The sequence below is a fragment of the Martes martes genome (genome assembly GCF_963455335.1).
Source record: "Martes martes genome assembly, chromosome: 10".
Classification (NCBI taxonomy): Eukaryota; Metazoa; Chordata; class Mammalia; order Carnivora; family Mustelidae; genus Martes; species Martes martes.
Genome location: NC_137898.1, coordinates 44,492,389 through 44,518,454, shown reverse-complemented (window position 1 = coordinate 44,518,454; position 26,066 = coordinate 44,492,389). Strand labels below are relative to the sequence as shown.

The 26,066-nt window shown below is 45.5% G+C and overlaps 1 protein-coding gene across 2 annotated transcripts in view; it reads right to left on the bottom strand.

Annotated features, from left to right (window-relative positions):
* Positions 1 to 26,066, bottom strand: part of PLEKHA7 (pleckstrin homology domain containing A7) — a 214,173-nt gene that overhangs the window by 76,664 nt on the left and 111,443 nt on the right. For both annotated transcript variants that reach the window (XM_080815472.1, XM_080815473.1), the window contains exon 4: positions 11,483 to 11,566. In XM_080815472.1, coding sequence (XP_080671598.1) covers positions 11,483 to 11,566 — 84 coding nt within the window. The remainder of the gene's footprint in view (positions 1 to 11,482; positions 11,567 to 26,066) is intronic.

Below are 26,066 nucleotides of genomic sequence, written 5' to 3'. Positions count from 1 at the left end.
GTTTGTTTGGGATTTATCAAGTTGAAATTGCTCCCATTTAAGGCACAGGCAGAGGATTATTATAGAATACTTGGGAAATATTTTTTAAAAAGCTAAAAGGAAAGAAAAAATTATCATAGTCTTGCTACCCAAAGGAAAATCATTTTTAACACTTGGTATATATCCTTCCATTCTTCTTTATATGTCTGGTTTTGGGGGTGGTGTGGGGGAAAAGAGTGTTTTTTGTTTTTATATAATTGTTATGATACTATGTTTATGATTTTGCATTTTCATTTTTTAAACTTATTGTAAATTAAACATTTTCTCTATTATTTTCAACACATCAACATCATTTTATTTCTTTATTTTTATTTCTTTTTATGTAAGCTCTATGCCCAAAACGGGGCTTGAACTAACAACCCTGAGATCAAAAGTCACATGCTTTACCAACTGAGCCAGCCAGGCGCCTCACAACCACATCATTTTAAATGACCACATCACATTCCATCAACTGGCTATACTGTTTCTCCTCTGTGGGACAAAGAAAGGCTATTCGGATGGATGTATGACAGGCCTGGAAGGTCCAGGATGATGACCACTTGCACCCTTTCTGTACCTTACAATCTTGAGCTCTGACTTTAATGACCTCCTGCTTTCTGGCCCCATATCCCCACCCCATTCAGGGATGCTGGACTGGTCAGGGAGCTCCTCCAGACAACCGTACTGTCTTACACCTTGGATGGGTGAGGAAGGAAGGTACAACCACCACCTAAGGAGCCAATTATGAAAAGATTTCAGCTGGAGAAGGATGGGCTGTGGTCCCAACACTGAACATCAGTGAGGGACAGTGGAACACAGTGGTTTGCAGCAGAGGCGGGGAGGGGGGTGGCTGGAGGGTGGCAGAGTACAAGAGAAGAATAAAGAAAAACATGAAGACAATTCCATCTTCATTTACAGAGACCTCTGCTCAACCACACCCAGAGAAAGCTGGCTTATCAGGTGATATGACTAAAGCCCAAACTATATCTGCCCCAGAGAAGAGACTGTGTTGTCTCTACAAACAGTGAATGTCTTCATCAGGGCTCCCCATGGGCAGGGACAGCTCCCAGCTTGAGCAACAGTTTCAACCCCCTACCTTGCAGTCCCTGACCTGGCTCTTTGAAAGAACAAGGTGCACATAGCTACGCACTCAGCCCAGTGAGATCAGCCTTCAGAGGATGTTCCTCTGAATCTCCTTAATAACGGTAATGAACTCCTTGGTCTCCCAAGGGTAAATATTACTTTGGGACATAACTAGTTATCTGGAATTACAACTAGTTTAAAAAAACAAAGCAAAACAAAACACGTGGTGGTCATGCTTGGAATACCACTGGGTACACCCCCAAAAAAAGGATATAAAAAAAGTCTCAGGGTACCTGGGAGGCTCAGTCAGTAAAGCATCTGACTCTTGATTTCAGCTCAGGTCATGACCTCAGGGTCCTGAGACTGAGCCCCATGTCAGGCTCTGCACTGGGCACGAAGTCTGCTTAAGATTCTCTCTCTCTCTCTCTCCATCTGCCCTTCCACTTACCCCCCAACCTTAAAAAAAAAAAAAAGCCTCAAAAACAATTTTCCCACTTGGCTGAAAAGCTGGCTTGGATGGAAAGTTCTGGAGGTTTTTTACCATACGTTTTGAACAACAGGACTATCAATGGTGTTATATATTTATATAGCCTCCTGAAGTGAGACAATACTGAAAGAATCATCTTTCAGTGAACACAGGTGTGTTCCCCACTTAAGAGCCTGGTGGGGCAGAGACTGACTCTGTCTTCAACTCCTCAGACTCAAGATCCGTCCTCTCCTGAGGGAGAGGAGCCTGTGCCCCTGAGCTGAGTAGCTGTGAAAGGTGGTTCAGTTAACAGCATGCCCTCAAGCACATGAGTCACACAGCTCCCAGGAGAGGAGACCAAGACACCTGCACACACTATGGGAAGGCAGACTCTTGGTGTCATTAAATAAAATCTATTAACTTAAAAGCCTGTTTGCCAGGTTTCTGGATTCCCAAAGTACAGTGGGACGATTTGAACAAAGACGTCTCTTTCCTTGGCTTGGGCTACATGAATGCTGATTATTTTGCTGGAGGGGTGTGGGCTGAAGTTCAAAACAGTGAGCTAGAGTTTTAACTCAACTGCCTCCCAGCTGAAATGAACAAAAGAAGTTAGAACTAGACAAAACTCAGTCTGGAGAAGCCCAGTAGCAAAGTGATTTCATCCTACTCTAAACTTCCTGAAGGATGTGTCAAGTGAGCCTGCACAGAAAATCACTTTCTCTGTCCCTCAGTTTCCTCCTCTATAAAAGGAACTGCTTCTGCTACCTACTTACCCAGAAGCAAATGCATACAACACTGATAATGTGGTAAGAAGGAGGTTATAAATTTAGAAGTCATTTTTTTCTGTTGGGTCTGAATTGAGGTGAGTTTGGTTATTAGGATCCCCAGATGCCTCTCAGTAACATCATGAACAAGAGTAAGCTGTAGTGGGATCACGGCAACACCCTTCCCTACCCTATCACTGTCTTCATAGGTAGGTCACCAAGCCAAGAACCAGCAAACCTTAGGGTCGGTACACAAGATCAAGCAAGCAGAGGTACTGGACTGGACTTGTCCAGCACCTACTACGTGCCAGGCACTCAGCCTGCATTATCTCCCTTAACCCTGGAGAGCCGGCTTTACCATATCCATTTTGTAGATGAGAAAACTGAGGCTAAGTGAGATGAATGACTTGTCTAGGACAGAAGCTGGACTCCAACACCTGGGTTTTGCCACAGAATCATCATCCCAGGGCAAGTCCCAATGTGTGACAGAAGCAGGCTGTTGCTGCTCTTCTCAGTCCCAACCTCCATCTCCAAACCAAGAGGATCCTAGGGTGGTGGAAAGACCAGGAGCCTGGAATAACCAGGTCTCAACAAAACTCTTACGGTTTAGTCACTCCTCCACAAGTCACATCATTTCTTTGGGCCTCAGTTTCCATTTCTGCAAAACGGGACGAAAACTATTCTCATCTCAAAAATGGTTGTGTGGATTCTAATGACCTTTTGAAAACCATGACACATTACACTAAATGAAAAGCTTTGTTGTGGCTGTTACCAGTGGAGACCCCAGAATTTAAATCTCAGGTACGCTCTATTTTTACTCCCAAGGCACTTCTCTCCCAGAAAGCTCAAAGTGCCAAACAATTAGCTTCTAAACAAATCACTTCCTAGAAACACCCCTATAAGCACCTTATCTAGGTGGGGCTCCTTTAAACTATAATAAACCTGTGGCTGGGGGACTGGACTCCTATTCTTTCCCCAGGAGGTTAGAAAGCTATGGGGAATTGGGACTCCCCTATTGAGAAGCCATCATTAGATGTCACTTGTATCCCATTAATTCCTGGAAAAATAGGCCCCCAAATTAATTCCCTGTCCTCAAGGATTCCACAGAGAGAGCTCAGCCAGAATTAATGCAACGAGAGGAGGGTGTATGAAAAGAGGCACACGCGCTCACAACCAGCAAATTTTTTGAAGTGCTCACACCCACCACCTAAGGGGTTAGGAAAAAGCAATGCACAATGAAAAGCAGGAATAAAATAAAGTTCTTGTCCCAAGCAGGCAGACACCTCCACACCCCCCTCTTCTCAGAGAAAGAGACACACACAGACAGACCGCCAACGCTCACTGTATACTCCCAACACCCCGGGGGAGGCTGTCTGACACGGGTTTTCATTCAGCAAGTGTGGCCTTGTTACTCAACTGTGGCTTTCTGTGCTCCTTCCCCTCCCCCCTCAACTCCTCTCTGGAACACAGGCTCCAGTTCCTCATCCCACCCCAACCCAGGAGCTGGAAACCAGCCTGAAGAACACCTCTCACCTGGCATGAAAACAGCCCAGTGAGCCCTCAAACCCAAGCATTGCTCTGAACTCAGCCAGAGTCCTGCTCAGGCATGTGACCTTGGACCAGTCTCTTCCGCTGTGTGCTGTCCACACCCCGTGCCTCAGCCCGTGCAGGGGAAGAACCAGACCTTGACCTCTACTTTTCCTCCCACCTCTGCTTTGCTACTACAGAGATGCTAAATGGGAGCCACTGGCAAGCCCACCTCTTACCTCTCAGGCCCGCCCAACCCACCCCCCTTACCAGGCAGCCACTCCCCGACTAGAAAACAGCCTTTCTAATGGAGATTGGGGGTTGCGGGGAGAAGGCGCGCTTCTCAGACCAAGGAGGTAAAAGAGGAGGACCAGAGGGGTAGTCCCAGGAAGAAACAAAACGACAGCAACCATCAGCTTCCCTTCCACACAGAGCAGAGCCGCCAGTGCAGCATCTTTCCCCCAACACAGAGCCCGAAACGTGACTACTGCGTGGCAGCAACCGCACCCCCAGTGCCGGTGCCCTTGGAGACATCAACGCCAGAGCCCGGTCAACACTAGCGCCACCTCTTCCCTACCTGTGATCATCACAAACGTCGTCTCCTAGACCAGGAAGGAAAACTGAACAGTCAAGTTTCTGCATCTGCTTGCCAGATGTTTCCATTCTTCCTCCTTTTTTTTTTTTTCCTGCTGCCATGGCAACCAAATGCAACAGGCAAAGCTAGCCCAAGCTTGCCAGGCTGGAGAGACAAGGTGCTGGTTCTATCAGCCGCACAGTCTGGGCTCAGCGGAGGAGCCACAGGACAGACTCAGAGTTGGCCTGTACCCCCACCCTCATCCTGTGCTCTTCACCTCTCACTGCAAATTCTTACCAACTTAAAACGGCAGGAGAGGCAGCAGCCAGCCTCTGGTTTCCCAGCAGCAGGAGACAGCCCACCCCCAGGCCCATACTCTGCATATGCCTTGGAGAGTCAGGCCCTGCCTCTACCCAAGGAAGAAAGTAAGGTCAGGAGGGTACTTCTTACCTTCAGCAAAGTATCCTTTAAAGTGGTGTCCTCCAAATACCACTCATGACATTCCAGGCCATTCCGGAGGAGCCAGGAGAGGCAGGCCGAGAAAGGGTCCCCTCCAGGTTAGGGAATCTAGGAGATTCGGGGTGCCTTCCACCTGGCTCCTGAGCAGAGCAGCTTCTGAACTGCCAGAGCACATACTCTCAGCTAGGCCCCACCTCAACATCAACTGCTTGACAGGGCCTAGGGAGCCGCGTACACAGCCTGCTGTCAATCAGCTGCCAGCGTCACCACTCCGGCATGCTCTTCTCTGCTCTTCCCAGAGAGCTGTGGAGGCGTCTGTCAGCAGCTTCCTGGACAGCCGGCTCAGAGGAGCAAATGCTCCTGTGCATGGCCCCAACCCCCAGAACCACAGCTTGGGAGTCCCTCGGGCCAATGTTCTCTCTTTCGGAAGGCCCCTATGTGTGGCCCGTTAAGCCACAAAGCCAAACCACAAGCTCCCAATTCAAGCAAGTCATAGAGAATCAGGAAAAGAGGCTGAAAAAGAAAAGCTCAAATGACCCCATCACTGGAAATGAGGCCCTGTAGAAAAGCTTGAGAACATTTTCTGGAGAAAAAACTAATAAGGAGGCTTTGGCTTGGCATCTTTCACACAAGAATGAAGTTATTAGATCAAACCTCATTACTGCAGATACAATAAAAATCTCTAGCCTTGGTTGGCACATTAATACCTATGCCAAGGAAGAGCATTGTCTCTCAAAGACCACTCTGATGAGAGGCAGTATTAGGGTGCACAGCATCTGGAGCCAGACTATCTGGATTCAAATCCTAACTGCCACTTACTAGCTGTATGACTTCTGGCAAGTCTCTTAAACTCTCTGTGCCTCAGTATCCATGATCATAATGGTATCTTCCTCATAAGACTGCTGTGGAAATTAAATTAATAAATGTAAACCCTGGGGTGCCTAGGTGGCTTAGTAGGTTAAACGTCTAACTTCAGCTCAGGTCATGATCCTGGGGTCCCAGGGTAGAGCCCCATGTTAGGCTCCTTGCTCAGCGGGGACTCTGTTTCTCTCTCTCCCTCTGCCCCTCACCCTCTGCTCATGCTCTCTCTCTCAAATAAATAAAATTAAAAAAAAAAATGTAAACCACTTAGAAAAGTACCTGGTAATAAATAGTAAAGGCTCTAAATGTTCACTATAAAAATAATAACAATATTACTATTAATGGAAAAAGCCAACTATTACTTTAGGAGGTAGACTACTTCTTGTAATGTTAAAGATGAAATTGTAGATCCCAAAACAAGGGATGTCAGGAAATTTCTTTCCAAGAAAATTATGAACTGAGCTAAAATTTGCCAGCCTAGACCTTTTACTCATTGACCTAATGTCTGCCTTGGCGGCCACTCAATAAATATATCCCACTTCTGCCCGCCAGTCCTTCTTATAGACTTACAACACATCTTCCTTCATCTTCTCTCCTGCAGACTGAACGTGAAAGGATAGTGTTTCCAGACCCCTCACCTTAATGGTCCCCCTCCCAGGGCAATCTCAATTGCTCAATATCCCTCTTGAAACTTAGTACCCAGATCAAAGTGGGTCTTGGCATGTCCTTGATGCTCGATAAACTTGGAATGAAGTAGTCCACAAACACCATGATATACCAGAACTATTATCCTCCTTTCTCTACATATTGTACTTTTATTAATGCAGCCTGAATTTATATTAGCTCTTCTAAGTGGGATTTCCACAGCCTGTTGGCTTGGGTATACAGAAGTGTCCCCTGGGGAACAAGGCTGTAGGACCCGTTGACTGATACCCACCTTGCCTTGACGGTTCTGACAACAAGATCATGTAACAGAAAAGGCGAAAGGAGAAATCAAACTCCCTAAACATGCAGCAAGAGAAGCTTGTCAGTGATGGACTCAAAAGGTACTACCTTCTTTAATAAATCTGGACTGTGGATTATTAAGTATTAGTCATTAAGGATAGTGCTGGCCAACAAATATTTTGGATAGCCTTCCCAGGTGGATGGTAGAAATGCACTTCCCTGGCCCAGTGAAGTTAGGGGAGGTCATCTGACTTGCTTTAGTCAATGAAGTTTAAGTGAAAGAGCAGTGCACAATTCAAGTTCCTTTTTTCTTGACGTTGGCCATCCTGGAGGCACAGAGATGGAGCATCCCTCAATAAAAATGACAGAACAAAATCCCTTAGGTGACCCATGATGGACACAGAGCAAAAGTAAGAAATAGAGGTGCCTGGTTGGCTCAGTTGGTTAACATCTGACTCTCGATTTCAGCTCAAGTCACGATCTCCGGGCAATGAGATTGAGTTCTGCATCAGGCTCCACACTTAGCGGAGTCTGCTTCTCTCCCTCTTCCTGCCCCTCCCTGCGTGCTCTCTCTCTCTCTCTCAAATAAATAAATAATTTTTTTTTTTTCTTAAGTGAGAAACGAACCTTAATTCTTTCATGTCACTTAGATTTTGTTTGTTGTTTTTACCACAGCAGACCCTAGCCTATCCTGGCTGATTCTGTATTACCGGCACAGAAACTAAAATTCCCAGTGCTCATGTCCTCTGGACCCACTGATCATAGCTTTCACATTATTTCTCTTCTCCACGCTTCCAGTTTGTAAGGTGGGAAGTCATCTTTGGGTGGGCATACACCTGTTACACCAAGGGGCTCAGGTAAGCACCACCTGCCAGCAGTGGGGTAGATGAGTTATCCGTCCACAAAGTAATACATTATCTCAAGGAAACCACCATGGAGACCAGTTTGGCTTTTTACCCCCCCACACACACAAGAAGGAGCCCAAGATTATTTGACCAAAATCCATCTAAGATTGTTACCACGGCGCAGAGAATGATGGGTGTCTAGAGGAGATTTAAGGATGAAAGGAAGAATCTAGGAGTGATTTAGTAAGGATGGAAATAGCAAGTTGTCTAAATCAGTGGTTTTTAAACATCTACCTGAATTAGAACCACCTGAAGCCTTTAAAATACAGGCTATGGCGTGCTAGCTCCAGAGTCTCTGATTTAGTACATCTGGGGTAGGGCTCAAGAATTTGCAGCTCCAAAAGGTTCCCAGGTGATGCTGGTTCAGAGACTACACTGAAAACCACTGCTACGGAACGATTCACATCAAGAATCTCAGGTGGAGGCTCTGGCAAAAGGAGTCCACGTGGCCTCAACAGATAGTCCTTAGAGAAGAAAAAGAAAAGAGCCAGTTTTCCACCCACCACTGATGTTAATCTGAGAGCTGATGTGTAAAGGACACATGAATGGCCATCTTGATCTTTTTCCCTCACCACATAACACACCACACAACAAAATTAAGCTCCTCTAAGGGAACGAAACATGAATCTTATTTGTTGGCACTTTTCAAGATTTTATTTATTTATTTATTTGAAACAGAGAGAGTGAGAGAGAAAGTACACAGAGGGAGAGTGGGAGGGAGAAACAGACTCCCCGCTGAGCAGGGAGCCCCATGTGGGACTCAATCCCAGGACCCAGAGATCACGACCCAAGCCAAAGGCAGACGAGTAACTAACTGAGCCACCCAGGCACCCCTTGTTGACACATTTTTTTAAAAACTGGGTTTCTATCAGGTGAAATCATGCTGAACTCACCCTCCAGAGCTCCACCAGGGGTAACTCTGGGTGTATTTCAGGAGGAAGCAATTTAGATAACTGGCTGCAACTCCCTCTCCAACCTTATCTCCTCCCTCCCCTTTGCAAACCTCAAACCTCAGCTATAAGTCAGTCCCCCTCTTGCCCTCTGACCCACCGAGGCTGGTCACACTTCCTTCAGCTGTGAATGATTGGCGCACACACGTGCACACTTATCTTTACTTATCTAAATCCCCCCTTCCTCCAGTTTAGGGCCAGACACTTCAAGAAAGTCTTCCGTCTTTTGCAACCCCATCATAGCCAATCAATTACCAAGTCCTGTCAATTTCACCTCCCAAGTCCAGTTTTACCTCCAGAGTCCATCTGGTGTGTCTTATTTTTTCATTCTCACTCAACTGGTATAGCTCTACGCTCTTTCCCCTCTAGGTCACTGCCCAGGTTGGGGCACTGTGACTGGACAGGTCTCAATTGAAACAGCATCCCTTCCCAGGATGGAGAGGTCTCCTACAATCCCTAAGCCAGGTTAGAACCCTCTTTTATCAACTCCCATCAAACCCTATGTTTTTTCCACCGAGAACATTTATCACATTTGTAACCTCTTGTTTATTTATCTCCCCTACTCTACCACCTTCTCTTCACTACCACCCTACTACTACCACTCTACTACTCTTCATAAACAGGACTACATTTGCCTTGCACGCTGTTGTAACGGCAGACTCTGGCACAGTCCCTGACACAATATGGGCACTTTGTAAGTATTTAATGAGTAAACCCAGGGATCACCAGCTCAGTCCACAGAAATCCTCCCTTCCTCTCAATGCCTAAAGCACATTTTCCCTGCTTCAAGGATTGTCTGATCACCCAGACCCTGCACCCACCACCTGAGTCAAGCAAGCAGTCCTTATGACATCCAGAAAATGTGATCTAGTGGGGAAAAGTGACCCTTGAAAAAAAGGCTTTTCTTGGAAATGGATGGAATGGAGATTAGCTACAGAGATATTCTGGGAGGATAGAAGAGGCTACCTTCTCAGAAGTAGCCAAGGAAAAAATCTTAACAGTGAGGAAAAGGAGGTGTGTATAAGACAAGGGTGTTTAGTGATGGAAAGTCTGTATTTCTCTAGAAGCTTTTATTAAAGTTGGTAACTTCCCAAACTATGTGTTCTAATGGATTCTCCATACAGACCTTTAAAAATGACAGGCAGCCATTTCTCTAGGATGCATTAGGAAGGAGATTGAACTCACTGACCTCCCAAGAGCTTCTAACCTTCAGGAATTCTTTAAACATGCTCATTCCAGGTTGGAATGTGGAGAATCCACATTCTGGCTCTGTCTTTTCATAGCAGTTCTGTCTCAATGTAGAAGACAAGACAATCTTTACCTCCCATCCACTTTCTAATAGTACTGATGCTTTCGAAGTCAGACCCCATGACCCATGGGCCAGGAGAATCCAAAGAATTTAGCAAGTAGCCAATCACTAGTGGCAAGGGTTAGCCCTGACTATAGAGATCAAGCGGGGGTGACATCCTGACTTTTTCTACTTACAGTCATACAATTTTGAACAAGTGACCCTACTTCTTTGAGTGTTGGTGTCTTCATCTCTAAAACAGTGATGACGGTCTACTTCTCAGGATTGTTGTGTTATATGTAAACCCCCAGCACAGAGTAAACAGGCAAGGACTATCAGTATCATCATTATAGATTTCTAGTTTTAAAAGTTCTATAAGGTAATGATTCTAAACTGAAAATACTGTAGGAACAGAATGATGTTTGGAATTTGCTTCAGAATAATCTGGGTGGTGAGGGGGAAGCTACAGATGAAATAAAATCAGGCATGTTTTGGAAATTATTAAAGATGAGAGATGAATACACTAGACTTACTACTTTATCTTTCTCCTTTTGTATAGGTTTGAAATTTTCCATAATAGAAAGTTTAAAAATATAAGTACTGAGGGAGAGAAATGCTATAAAAATATAAATACTGATCTTTTATTTTCAGATCATATTTGGTCTAGATGACTGAACAGAAAAATGATATGAAGGAGAGAAAAAGCCACCATCTCTATTCATTTCTCAAACAGAACTATTTACTTCAAACAAAACTATCTCAGACGAGCAGGAGGAAGCAGAGCCACTTGCATACCTTTCTCTGCCTTCGTGTTTGGGAGAAGAACACACCCTGCTTGGGTTGTAGATGCATTTTTAAACAGATAAGCCCTGAGTGGTGGAACCTACCTCTGAGCACCCCAGATTGGACTGAGGAGCAAGAAAGTCCCCACAATGGAAAAAACAAGCAGAAAGAACTCCAGGCGCTCGGGACAATGGGTGCCACAGCCCTCCTCCCTTCGAAGCCCTGGCCTTAGACTCTTATTTGAAGCTTCCTTGAAAGGCTGGTTCAGGGCGCCTGGGTGGCTCAGTGGGTTAAGCCGCTGCCTTCGGCTCAGGTCATGATCTCAGGGTCCTGGGATCGAGTACCGCATCGGGCTCTCTGCTCAGCAGGGAGCCTGCTTCCCTCTCTCCCTCTCTCTCTGCCTGCCTCTCTGTCTACTGTGATCTCTCTCTCTCTCTCTCTCTCTCTCTGTCAAATAAATAAATAAATAAATAAACCTTTAAAAAATAAAAAGGCTGGTTCAGTTTGGTGTGATTGAAGGCCATTTCGCTCCAGATGAGTGGGTCCTCTTAGAGCACAGCTAGTGTGTTAGATGATACTTGAGGGGGTTGGGGGTCGTTCGGGGGAAAGGGAGTTTGCAAGAGGCTCTCACAGTACCAGTCATGGCACAAACCTGGGTCATCTCCGCACTTCCACATCTTCCCACTGAGAGAAGTCTGGAGATTGAAAAACAAAATTCTTGCATTCCACTTTGAATCGACCATCCCACTCCAAGTCCCTCTATCTGGGACAGAAAATAGTCCAACAAGCTCTGTTTTGAGCTAATGCCTTTAAGCTCCCAAACTCCGCCTGGAAAAGGAGAATACATAGAAGTACTTACTCTTCTTGAAGAATAAATTCGCTATTTTCTGGTGAAAACTGCCCACTCACAGGATGCCTGAATGCTGTGGTCTGTTGGTTATGGCTAAAGAGAAAGAAAGAGAGATAATGAATGAGAAGTCATGGGAATGGGAAGGCTTGCAGACACAACAACAGGTCAGTAATGTCTGAGGACCCCTGATCAGCACAGATTCCTCCCAGGGTGAGAGAGTGGGTCTCTCTTCAAGGATGCACTTCATATGTCAAGACCCAGTTGCATTTAAAAAATCAAAAACTTTCAGCTCAGGTGCCCAAGCCCACCTAAGACACAGGGATTTTAATTCTAGGAAAGCCTTGGCTGCAAGAGAACATTGCATCTTCGAGAGACATTCCGTGAAGTCCTTATTCCGACAGACCAAACTGCTCAGAGGCGAGTTACTTTAAGACGGCACGAGCTAAAACAAGAATGAAGGAAAGCAGACAGCACTTTCAACAGCTTCCCAAAACCATGAACCAGGGAAAGAATTCCAAGAATTAACCACCCACCCAGAAAAATCTATCTTCTTAAAATTCTTCTCCCTACTACGAAATACCTTCGCTTCAATGATGGGATGTAAATGTATGGGCATGTCTCTGCAACGTGACCTGCACAATTTCAACACTGTGGAGTTTCTATCACCCTTTTGAAGTTAGAAGGGATCGGCTTCCATGCCAAGCCAACAGACACAACCAAAGTGTGTAGGTGTTTTGTGTATTCACAAAGGCTGCCTGGTTCTTTGAAAGAAAGGAGGCTGCTGGTTTGCTCGATAAATAAACTAATCTATAGTCATTTTCTTCCCCCCTCTAAGAATATGATTTATATTAAAGTGTTTTCCCCAATCAAAGAATCAGTCCTTTTAGAAATTTTAGAAAATATAAAAAGAAAAAATGTCACCCATTATCTCATCACTTACATACAGATATACCTGAGTATCTTCTCCTTCCCTAGTTTTTCCCTCTACTAAAAGATTATGATTTTGCTGTATTTAGAAATCTGTCTCCTGCCCTTTTCACATCCTAGTCACATAGACAATTTCCTGTCCTTAAGACTTCTTTATTTGAAATAGCTGAATCCATGTGTGCCCCCTCCCTCTCTTTTTTGGAAGTTCATGTTATGACACCTCATTTTTAGGAAAGACCTATATTAGTACCTGTTTTCACTAACTGAAAGAAATCTGAAGAGAATTTTCGCTTTCAGAAAAAAAAAAGTTGAAAAGCAAAAAGCATTCAGCATTTGTTTTGCAGGGAATCCTCACAGAGGCAAGCAGCGAGTGGCGCCCCCAAGCTCCCTACCAGAGAACTACACCAGGATCTCAGCATCAAGTTGCCAGGGTTTTGAACGGCATCTGGGAGCAGCTGTGTTTTATCTCAATACATTTCGTGTATCTATTAACAAAATGCATCCTAAGATATCAGAAAAGCCTAAGAGGTTATTCTGGGGGTCTGGGAGTGTTCAAAATTTTTTCCATATAAATTACAGTAATCTGATTTGCCTTACATCATTCTTTCTTACAAAATGTTTCATAGGAATGCTCTATGTCCAGATAGGTGAAACCAGTCAGAGTTTTATCCTATGGATGTAAATTTTGTCTATAACCATATAAAACATGTTCATTGGCCATCTGTGTGCCAGGTGCTGTTTTAGTTGCCAGAGATACAGAGTGAACAAGAAGTCCTTACTCCATTCGTGCTAACATTCTAGAAAGATTTCCATTTATCTGATGCTGGATATTTAAGATGCACTATACATCTTTTAGTACAGACTCTTCCTGCAATTCCAATTATTTCCTTGGGTTAAGCTCCCAGAGGTAAAATTATTTAATCAAAGGGCATGGTCATTTTTTAGGGCCCCTAATACAGATGGTTAAAATGCTTTCACTGTCAGAGTCAATACATCATCTCATTTTGCTAGTGTTAAAGTATTAGCCCACCTCCAAACTAAGCATGGGGCCACCCCAGAGATTAGTAGGTTTAATGAGAATAGTATAAGGTTAAAAAGAAAAAACTCTCTTCGCCCACAAGGTTTTTCTTACTCTGCCCTGGGGCCTGGCCACAGCGTCCTGAGTTCCAGTGGCTGGGGTGAGCTGGCACTGAGTTTAGAGCAGCCTGAGTGCTGATAAACCAAATGTGAAGCAGTCCAAGCCATCAAAACCAGGTTGCTCCTTGGCCCTGTGATTGTGCACCACCACCACCACCCCCAACCTTTCATCCCTCCCAACCACTCCAGCTTCCAAATTCCCAGGTGTGAAGCAAGCCCACGGAATCCCAGGACTCCATCTGGCAGACAGCAGCCTGATCGTCACAAAAAGCAGAGTTAAGGCACAGGCATCCAGATAAGGATGAGAAATGGACCCCAGTAACACCTGGTCCAGAAATCCTTGCACCATGTTCACGGGTTAGGATTTATTTACACCCAGCTTCCGCCTGTCTCCCTCTCTCTCTTTCTTTCTTTCTTCTTTTCTTTCTTTCTTCCCAGCTCTGCATTCACCAGGGAATTACAAACTCAAAGCCTGCCTCATTTCTACCTGGAGGAAAAAAAACAAAAAGCCCCGCTCATAACAGGCTTAATAACGAAGCAACAACACCATGATCCACTATTACTTCTCAAGGACTCTACAGTCTACAAAACCTTTCCTTATGCCTCTTAGCTAGTACCACCATCAACCCCCATTTTATGAATGAGGAAATGGCTCAGAGAGGTTAAGTGACTTGCTCAAGATAACATCATCAGTAAGTGATAAGACAGGAACAGAAATCCTGGTCTTCTATTTCTAGATCCAATACTCTTTTTGCATAATAACTTGCTGTCCCCTTTCCTTAGGAGTCTACAGGGCTCATGGGTTCCTGGCCACAACCAGAAATCCCTGAAGACAAAGCATCAGAAAAACAGCATCTCATCCACTGCTACTCCCCCCTCTCTTCCTCTGCACCTCCCTCCTTCTATTGTGCCTGAGCCAAAGTTCTGAATGCCAACACCTATGTGGCACTCAGTAGTCCCCAAACAACCTTTGGTGCTAATCCAAGGTCAGCTAGGAGGATCTCTGATGTGCACTAAGAGCGGATCTTCTCTATATCTAGAGCAGCACCCAGCATCCAGCAACCTCTTCACATATGCTGCATGACCTGGATAGCAACTCTTGGGCTCCCCACACCCAACTTATACCAGCTTAAATAAACCTAGAGTTTTGGGAAACGAATCCTGAACTGAAAGATTTAGACACTAAGATGAAGTTTACATTCTAACATTAGAAGATACATAGATTTTTAAAGTGGACAAAAATATAGCTGTTTTAGATACAGAAAAAGTGCTCAGCATCACTTGGCATCAGGAAAATACAAATCAAAACCACAATAAGATACCACCTCACACCAGTCAGAATGGCTAAAATTAACCAGCCAGGAAATGACAGGTGTTGGCGAGGATGCGGAGAAAGGGAAGCCCCCCTACACTGTTGGTGGGAATGCAAGCTGGTGCAGCCACTCTGGAAAACAGTATGGAGTGTCCTCAAAAAGTTGAAAATAGAGCTATCCTATGACCCAGCAATCGCACTACTGGGTATTTACCCTAAAGATACAAATGTAGTGATCCGAAGGGGCATGTGCACACGAATGTTTATAGCAGCTATGTCCACAACAGCCAAACTATGGAAAGAACCTAGATGTCCATCAATAGATGAATGGATAAAGATGTGGTATATATGTATACAATGGAATACTATGCAGCCATCAAAAGAAATGAAATCTTAAAAAAAAAAAAAAAAAAGAAATGAAATCTTGCCGTTTGCAATGACATGGATGGAACTAGAGGGTATTATGCTGAGCAAAATAAGTCAATCAGAGAAAGACAATTATCATATGATCTCTCTGATATGAGGAATTTGAGAGGCAGGGTGGGGAGTCCTGGGGGGTAGGGAAGAAAAAAATGAAACAAGATGGGATCGGGGGGGGGGAGACAAACCATAAGAGACTCTTAATCACATGAAACAAACTGAGGGGTGTGTGGGGGGTTGGGGGGTAGGGATAGGGTGGCTGGGTGACGGACATTGGGGAGGATATGTGCTATGGTGAGCGCTGTGAAATGTGTAAGCCTGATGATTCACAGACCTGTATCTCTGGGGCAAATAATACGTTACATGCTCATTAAAAATAAATAAATAAACAAATAAATGTTAATAGCCAGTTTAAAAAAAAAAGCTGTTTTTGATCAGATCTGGAGGCAGCTCCCCAACCTTTCTTCCTTAATATAGATGTTGCCCTTTTTGACAAAAAAATTTCCTGAATTTCTATGAAGCTTCAAGTTTGGTCGTATTCATCACTATACCTGACTCTCCCAAGTATCCTCTGAGATAAGCAGGGCTGAAATTTTTACTCCCACATTACACATAAGGAAACTTATGATCTGGGTTCTGTGATGTTACTGGAACACTAAACTAAGGGGGGGAAAGGACTCATACACTGAGAAAAGAGATAAACCAGAATAATACCTCCTGAATACTGAGGCCTTACAATAGGATCATTTCTGATCAAGCTTGCCCAGCACACAGAGTTTCTGGTTCAGCCCTTTTATGAGTAAAAGAAGTGTTAGGTATTGGGTTATTCAATTCGGTCTTCCCAAACCCCCAGTATGGCAGGCTGTGTTTCATCACACCAGAACACAGGTGAGGAAAGTGAGACCCGGGAAGGGTAGATGACTTGCCCACAATGACAGTCGACTTCTGCATTCCTGCACACCACCACCCTTCTGGTCTCCTTCTCCTAACGCAAGCTCACCCTCACCAAAGGCAGTACAGTAAATGCAGGATCCCCACACCCGTTTGGAGATTGCAAAGTCCTCCAGCTTTACCTGCTGTCTCTGACCTCAGGCCAAAAGCCCCCACCCTGCTCTATTTCCTGATTTTCTAAAATCCATGAAGAATCTCATGTCCTATCACCCTGTGTCAAGACACATTTAGCAGGCACAGACAAATCCCCTGAAATACCTGTTCTTAAACCTGAATTGCTACCTTGCTTCTTGGGAGTGATGGAGATGGCCCGGCTGGGAGCCAGGTGGCCAGTTTCAAGGGAACACAGAAACGTTCTTTCCTCCATACAAGGGCTTCTGTTTCTCTTCAGACTACTAGAAAGTAACTGGGCAAATGAAGTTAAAACACAAGCTAGGCTTTATTTTCAGATCCTGCCCTTCCTCCTAGGAACACCCCCTCTAAGTCAAATGTCAGCTGGTCTCACCTGGGAGAGGACTAGGGCACACAAAAGGTTACAGGGAAGGATCACCCCTTGAAGGCGGGCCACACATAACCATCCACATAAATAAGCACGTCTTCACAAGCCCAGGGCCTGGAAAGACTTGGGTTAGGTCCTAAAGAGGTCCAATGGCAAATAGAAGAGATTTCACAAGACAGAGTTAGGACCAGGGAGCAGTGGAAACCAATTTGAGCTCAATATAAGGAGGAGCACACTTACAACCACTGACAGGACTAATCAAGATGTGAACAAGTCCTACAGTTTCTTGCAGCATTTTTGCAAGATTAATTTTCCATTCATACAGATTTTGACCATAATGTGAGCAGTGAGATTCTGGTCGGTTAAACATAAAGGTTCCAATTACTTAGCCTGGCAATTCCTTTGAGCATAGCAAGAAGTTCTGGAGTTATGTGAATGGTGCTCACGAGTGGAGGTCAGAGCACCCTGATAAATCTGGTTTTCCAACAGCGGTGTTATTGGTATGCTGAGCGTGGGACAAACCCGCACAGTCAGCATGAGCTCTTATCTGGCCCAGCTATAAAGAGAACAGCTTAAAATGTAAGAAAAGGATCCAGCTTCAAAGTCTAAGGAGGGACTCTTTCAAGGCTCTTCTCATTGGTATGCTCGGCAGCATCTGCCCCTCTGGCCCCTCAGGCTCCCCAGTGTGGCTCCCCGAATGCGGCAAGACTATCACCTTGCAGGCCTGATGCCACGTTCAGCACTGCCTCCAGGCTTGTTAAGGCACTGACTGTTTGAATCCCAGTGTCTCAAGAAAACCAAGGACTGTGGGTAACCTAATAATGCTTCTACTTAGGTCCCCAAATTGGTCACCGAAACTCCAAGAACAGAAGAAATTGCCTCCCTATCTTCTTCAGTTCCCACTTGGGCCACAGAGTAAAAAGGTGGCAATCAAGGGCTGAAGCAGCATCTTTACCCTCCCTCAACACTTCCAAGTTTTATTTTATTTTATTTTATTTTTATTTATTTTATTTAACACTTTTATAAAATGGCTTGTTTAGTACAACGTGTCACCGTTGTTCATGTGGCGTTTCCTAAAGGGACTGAGAATCTTACTGAAATGGTCTTTAGAGCTTGCACTATTTTGGAAATGTCAAGATTTTCAACAGCTCCTTGCATATGGGCATTCCTCTGTCAGGCCCTGCTTCAGAAATCATCGAAATTGGGTCTTGATGAGCCAACACAGGGTCTCCATCCTCTCTTCAAGTGAAAGCCATCAACACTGTGCACTAGCCAGCCTCCTTCAGTGTCTGCCCTGAGCCCCGGCGTCAGAAGACCTGGGTTCAAACGGAGCAAGCCATCTCACCTCACTGAGCCTTGGTGCTTCCATTTGCAAACAGGGAATAGTGATAATATCCTTCCCAAGAGTTGTGAGGATACTCACACAATGCCTGGCACCCTGAAGGTACTGAGTTGACGTTTGCTGAACCTGACCATGCACCTTGATCACTGCAATGACTACCAGTAATCCACATTTTAACAGGGCAGAAACAAAATAAGCCTCCTCCCCCAACGCCGACCAAACCCAGTATTTCTTCTTCAGGCTTCTCTATTTCCATTAACAGCATCACAACCCAGCAACCTGGGAGTCACTCTCTATTCCCTGCTCCACAGTAACTTCCTCACATACTACGTTAGCAAGCCCTGGTGCCTCTATCTCCAAGACATCTCTGAATGCACCCCTTTCTCTCCAGTCCTACAGCCAGCACCCAATCATCTCTAGCTAAGATAGTACAACAGCCTAACTGCTCTCTCCCTGTCCTCTGTACCACCCACTCTCCTCATGGGAAGCCTGATGGATCTCTTCAAATGGAAATTAAATCAAGTCACACTCCTCCTTTAAACCCTGCAACAGCTCCACAGCACAGAGTAAAATTCAAGCTCTTTGCCTTGGCTTGACTCTAGGTGACTTGATCCCCTGACCACCTACATCACCTTCTTGTACAATGGATGTCTTCTTTCCTTCTCCATCCCTCCCCAGCCACACTGGCCTCCTTTCTGCTCCTTGAAGACTAAGCTATTCCCAACTTAACAACCTCTGTACTAGCTAGCCTTTCCACCTGGAAGCTCTTTGCCTCATACTCACATAACTGGCTCTTTATCATTCACCTTGGCACAACTATCACCACCTCAGAGCCCTGCCCAACCACCCACATAAGTGGCTCCGAGTCACTTCATATCATGTCACCCTATTTTAACTACTACTGTCATTTCTCTTACTCATGTGTTCTGACTACTGTCAGTCTCCCTAATATGTATATTCCAGGAGAGCGTGGAGCTTGCCTGTCTTTTCACTGCCCTTATCGGCTTATACCAGTGTCAGGCACTGTTACATTTGCTGAATGAATGAATGAAAGAAAAACGACTAAAGAGGCTTCTACCTTAAAGTGAGGCCACGAGTCTAAATACACTAGTTAACCCCTACAGAAGTCTGGGCAAAAGTAACAAAGAGACAAGAATCTAAAAGGTCGTAAGTCATCAGAGGGCAGTGGCTTCTTCTCTCAGTGACAAAAGAAAGAAGGATGAGACACCAACATGCCAAGAACGCTTCATCCTCAGCTCTCTCCCGACTGTGTTACAATATAATTTGGAGAAATCAGCCCTCCCCTGAACACCCTCCCCCCAACAAAGGAGGGTAATACACTCAACACAGAGACTCAAAGAATGGAATGCAAACACCCAAGAGGAAATTACTGTGTGATTAAAAACACACGGGAGGATAATACAAACATCACCTATATCTCCCTTTTGTGAACTGGAGAGTATTTGCTACGAAACCTACAATTTGGTGACTGATTATATGCTCTCTCGTATATTGCTCTCTGCTTACCTCATGTGTGTTTGTTCTCCTCCCCCGCCCCCTCCATCGAGAGCCCAAGTTCCTGGAGGGCTGGGAACCATCATTCACTTATTTCTCATGTATCTCCTGCAGCACAGAACAGTAATACCCAGGGAGCAGGCAGTTGAACTCCTTTATCTCAACAGCCTGAGCACAAATACACATCACTTTCAGGTGCATAACCCACCTCATTTCCAGATCACAGCAGCCCAACCTGTCAAGACTCCCCCAGAGAGAGTGGGGGAGAGAGGGGTCTGCAGGCCTGATAAAGGCTCCTACGTGCAGCGGAGACACTGACCAGCCCTGAGGAGCACAGCACAAACCAAAGAACGGCCTTCCCCACTCCCACGCTGTCCACACCTGGCTTTCACTCACACACCCAATTAAGCAGAGACATTGAAATCCAGCCAAACCCCAGACCTACCACCTGAACGGACAGTCAGTCCCTGCTCTCCTCACCTGAAGACGTTAAAAGGGCAGAGCCTGGCACAGACAGAGCTGGGCATAAAGCAGTCACAGAATTAACTGAGCAAACTCAAAGCTCACATATCTTGCAAAGAGAGCTGTGCTTTCTAAACTCTGGATTTAACAGACTCAAGTCTGCTAGCATGATTGGAAAAGCTCTATATTTCATTAGGTGCTCCAAATGTTTTCAGATCCACTCAGCAGCCAACTCATTTCATAAATTACCTCCTCTGACCCACTAACCCATGTATAAGACCTGCCTTCTTCCTGAGCTCCCACATGGGGCCCCAGCACTTAGGAGTCCTACGTGGTTAATAGGGAGTTTTAATTTTGACTTCACAGGACCTCAAGAATCATGAAAAGATTAAAACCGAGCTCCTGACAGAATGAGGAAATCAAACCTAGATAGCCTCCTGCTCCTTTTTTTTTTTTTTTTTTTTTAAAGAAGGTTGGCAGAGAATCAAGGTACTGGGAGCCGAGGTACAGCATTGTCACTACCACTTCCACATCCCCAGCAAACACTCAGCCTCTCAAGGTCTTAGGTTCTCTCATGCATCCAATGCAGAGGCCACATGAAGCCTGCCAAGCATGAACCCCAGGCTGTTGTTCAGAGTCAGGACGACTGCAGCTCAAACCCCAGCTCTGCCGCACACTTGGCGGTGCATGACCTTGAATAAGTGACTGACCTTTCTGAGTGCTGGATTCTTTATCTGCCAAAAGAGAAGACAATCCCAACCTTGCAGATTGTTTTGAAGAGTACTGATAATGGGCCTGGCCTGCAGCACTCCACGTTTAGTGCTCGTTAGAATCTTCTTTTGCTAGCCCGGAAACTCCCCACGGATAGAGCTGTTTTGCCTTTTTCCGTACTGCAAATGCCAGGATGATTAGCCTGCCATAGGGCAGCGGCTCAAGAACACATTTTCTCCCTTTTGAATTAAGGCACTCTACCCAGCCTCCTGTTTAAACTTCTATTTAAGGAACCTGCCTGCCAGAAAAAGTCCTTTAAGATCAGTAGGCGCCTGCCTTCAGCCCTACTTCTGTCCCCCACTGGGTCAGGCCTCAAACGTTCAGAAAGCACAGCCCAAGAAAAACAGCCTCCCCAGCGAGCCGTGCCGAGTCAGGGATGCGCACGCTACAGAAGTTTTCAAACTTCACAGGAAACATTTTCAACCTCAGAGAGTACCTGGTTCTATGCTTCTGTTTAGTAAGTCAGGTTCCAGGGTAAAATGAGAAGGATGGACCAAGTGACACTGTAGGGATCTTGCAACAATCACGTCCTGAGGCACCGTAGTCAGAGTCAGAGACTCTGACTCCTGGCCGAGCCACGGACTGAGCCAGAACAACACTACAACATAACTGAAACACAAAGGAACGAGGCAGAACACTGTCTCCCTGATCTCACTTGCTAACAGAGAATCCTTTGTAATGACATCAGGGAGGTGTACTTAATGATACTTTCATCCTATTTATTCTCAGTTAAATTGGACTGTTTCTGGTTGGCACTCCCAACCAAGCCATCCAAACCCCCCTTCAGTCCATTATCTGACTTTCATGAATCAGAATACATCACAGTGAACGGAGTCCCTGTGAAGCCCGGACAGGACTAACCTGCTCTCCCCAGCTCACCGGGAAGGGTGGCACACACACTCGCTCTCTCCTTGAGCTCCATGTTTGGAAGGACTGTGTCTTCTTCCCCAGCCTTGGCCTTATGAAAAGCTGGGTTCCGGTCACACAGGGAAGGAGGGCCCAGCTGCCTGCAAGAGGTGAGGCGGAGGCTCCCTGCCCGCCTACTCTCAATTTCGGTTCTCCCGCAGCTGCTTCCGAAGGTGTTACAAATCCAGCCGCCACTTGCTCCTACTCATTCATTCTCCCTCTTCCCCAACCCCCACGCAAAAACTGGCAACAAGGCAGGAACACAGCTCCAGCTCTGAGTCACCGCCCCGCTGTGGCCAAACGGAGCACGGGCTGGGGGTAAACAGCGAGGTAGACACTTCACGTCTCCTGACTCCGCCGTTCTTCTTGGAGACTATGGGGCTCGCTGCCCCTCGGGAAGCAGGACATAGGAAACACCTCCGTTTATGCGCTCTGGAGTCTGAATGAATTGCTCCTTCAGTTTTGCTGGACTACCTCTGTGGCTGAAATAAGCCCTAAAACGGAGACTTTGGTGGGAAGGTAATGGCTCCTTTATCACTCTGTCCCACAGGCAGGGCGGGGAGGGGCCTAAGCAGTCCCAAGCCACCATCCCCACTCCCCCAGGGAACCATCCAGGAGTCTTTTGTCACTGCTTAGGATGGCTCAGGTCCTCTTAGCATAGGCTGAACCATGTGGCTCTCCCTCTCAGAACAGGCCTGGAGAGGAGAGGGGAGAGGAATCAGAAAGGGAAATAAAGGCATTAAGTGCCTTTACTGCCACAGCCGCAGATCAGTACTGTGGCTCTTCACTGCCATCTAAGTAGGTCTGCAGGTCCTGATGGAGGGGACCACTTGAAATGTAGGCTCCACGGGACAAGGACTTCTGTTTTCACAGCTATGTTCCAGTGCGTACACAGTGCCTGGCACAGAGTAGGTGCTCAACAGATATTTGTTTAATGAAAAGAAACATACAAGGGATTTTCTTCTGAGTCTGCTTGGGAAGACAGTTTTACGAAAACTTGTATTCATTGCCACCATTTTTTCCCCTTTTAGAAATCTCCTTATCCTTCATAACTCCTACCATGGCCTTCGGTGAGTGCTCTGTGAATCCTGAAATACAGAGATGGTTTACCTGAAGCTCAAGCATTAGCACCCCTCATTCCAAAAGTCCCTTCTAAGGTCCTGGAAAGGGTTCTAGTGCTGTATTCACAGGCCTCCTGCCATTTCATATGATTTTAAAGAAGACCTCCTAAATTGTACGAACGTCAAGGCCCAAAAACCGCAGATGTGCCACAGTGGAACAAAATAATAAATGACTCCCGAGCCATCTTGATACATCACCCTAACAAGGGCATCTAGCTTGACAAAATTTGTTTTAACTACACACAAGATATGCCCTAGCCCAGAGACACAGCCAATTGCTGTAAAGACTGGAGTAGGTTAAACCACACAGACTCCACTCATGCAACATCTACCTAGCCCTACTATGTACTTAGCACTCTGAGCGCTTTGAGGTAAAGCAATGATTAGAACATATTATCCCCACTGAATAGGAGCTTACAGTCCAACAGCATAGACTGATATGGTCATAAATAGATACAGATAAGCATATATTTCATATACTAAACATAAATAATATAGATATGTAATTACAGGTCAGACTAGGTACCATAATACAAAAGTAAAGGAAGGCACATCTATTTGCAAGGTATCGACCTGCCAGGTACAACAAGCCGAGAAGGTAAATCATACTATCTCCATTTTGCACAGAGGATACTGAAGCCCAAAGGGATCAAGTGCCAACCCACGACCACATAACCAGGAAGTGGCAAGGTCAAAATTCAAGCTCCAAACTCCCTGACTCCAAAGTACGGGCCTGTTCTGAAATGGCTACACTTCAATCAATGGCCAGTCGCTCTACATAACCTCCAAAATGTCTGGAGAGACATGTTGGCTTCAGAGGAACAGGAACCACACCAGGCAACAACAGAGGTGGGCAAGCTTCCAAAGCCCACACTCTCGGGAGTGGAGGAACAGGAAGTGCCGTGAGCTTATTCATCGGGTGTATAGGTATAAACCCCGTTCGCCAGGCAACACCCTAGCAGGGATCAGTGGCAGCTACCTGGGAGCCAGAAGAGGCCACATGAGAGGCTCCTGCCCTATGGCCCTGCCTACAAACTCCCCCGTCCTTGCTGCCAGACGGATTGTGCTGGAGCACAGCAAACATTCCATTGCCTCTTGCTATACAACACCCTCCTTCACTGCTAAAGCCCCCTACCCAGAGCTCCTGCCAAAGGTAATTGTTCCCCAGTCCCCAAGACACCTGCTTTCCTACCCCCAGGCTCTGGCTGCTGTTATCCTCTTCCCTAATGGATTCTGCCCAACCATCAAGGCCCCCACTCTTTCCAACAGTCCTTCCTAATCACTCCGGGCCACGCTGCTTCCATCCTTCCTCAACACTGTCATACATCCCAATGACTCTTTTCATTTTACCTTCCAAAAATTACTCTGTATTACAGAGGGGGGGAAAAAGCAGAAGTTCCCCTTCCTGCGTCCAGTTCAGTGTCAACCTCAGAAGCAATACCTTTACCAGTTTAAGTAATATTTTTTGCTTTTATGAACATTTTACGCATTTTTAAAATTTTACCTATATTTCTTTTTAGAAAAAAATTAAACAAATAGAATGAAATTGTACATATTATTCTCTAACGTGCCTTTTACTTTGTGTATCTTGGATTCCCCATGTCCATATGCAAGGATGAACATAGCAATCTCTCCACATCACAGCTTCCTTAGGACCCCTACAATAGATCAGACCAGACCAGCCTATAGCCAGAGATGACCTGGGAGGCCATCCGAAATGTCAATCTGCCCCACACACCTAACAGAGCTTTGAAATTGATGACATGCAAACCAATTTGTCCCCAACATGTGTTTTATTTGATTCACACAGAGTTTCTCAATTGAGCCAAAGTTTAAAAGCAGGAACATTTCATATAAAAATCTAGCACGCTTTGGAAAAAAACAAAACTGGGGCAATGCTGGGTGCCCATGAGAGGCTAAATGGCCCTTCAAGTTCACTGCAGTCCCCACCACTCCCTACCAATTCCCAGTGTTGAGGGTGTACACCTAGTGCTACTTATCATCACACCTGTATTTCTAATTTTCCTATAGGAGAGCAATTTCTTTATACCCATATCTCAGCCAGAATGGGGAAAACCCAAGATAAACAGAGTAGCCCAAGTATTCCAAAAACAAATTGGAAAGCATAAACACAGTCTGCTTTTTTATTATCCACTAAGCCTCTACAGACATGGAGTTTGCAACCCCATTTTTTATCACCACTACTGATTCTAGAGAAGACCTTTCTTTTAGGAAGAAGCTCTATTTTAAAGAATGAAAATTTCTTGTATGAGAGGAAGAACTAAAAGAAAAGATGGCCAAAATGGGGCTCCTGGGAGGCTCAGTTGGTTGAGTGTCTGCCTTCAGCTCAGGTCAGGATCTCAGGGTCCAGGGATGGAGCCCTGCATTGGGCTGCCTGCTCAGTGGCGAGTCTGCTTCTTCCTCTCGTTCTCCAATCTCTCTCACTCTCACTCTCTCTCAAATAAATAAATAAATAAATAAAAGTCTTAAGAAGAAGAAGAAAGCGGAGGAGGAGGAGGGGAAGGAGGCAGCAAAAATAGGCCACAAAATGTCCTTCTCACAAAAAACATTCTTAGAAGAATCTTCCTGACAATAATGGCAAATGAACTCATCCTTAGCCTTCCCTGAAGGGACTCCTGAAAAGGTAAGACCCCAGACACTCAGCAGACTGTTTCTTCCACAAAATGAAAAACCCAGAGAGGCACTGCCAACAAAGGTTCCTAAAGAATCCAAAGGGAGACCCCCGTGGCTGCAGCCCATTAGGGACACCCACAAGGCCACTGAAAACAGGTAGGGGCTCCTGTAACAGAAAAGCATCTGACCAAGTGCCGCCTAGGCCAAGATCACAGACCTCCCTCAACCCCCAAAAATGCACATTCTGCTGTGGTGTTTAGAGCACAAGCCCTGGAGTCCAGTCCTCCACAGCCACCTACTTCACAGAAAAGGAAACTGCTCCAGAAAGCAACTCTGAAACATGGCCACCATCTTTTAAAAATAATATTCCAGGGGATGCCTGGCTGGCTCAGTCAGTAGAACATGTGACTCTTAATCTCAGGGTTGTGAGTTCAGCCCCCATGGTGGGTGTGGGGCCTTTAATAACAACAACAATAATAATTTTCAGGAGAAATCTTAAAAGGCCCACGCTTACTAGATGATCAGACTGGAATGATGATATTGCATTACTTGTTCCCAATAATAGTGTGTGACATAAACATATTCATTCATTCATG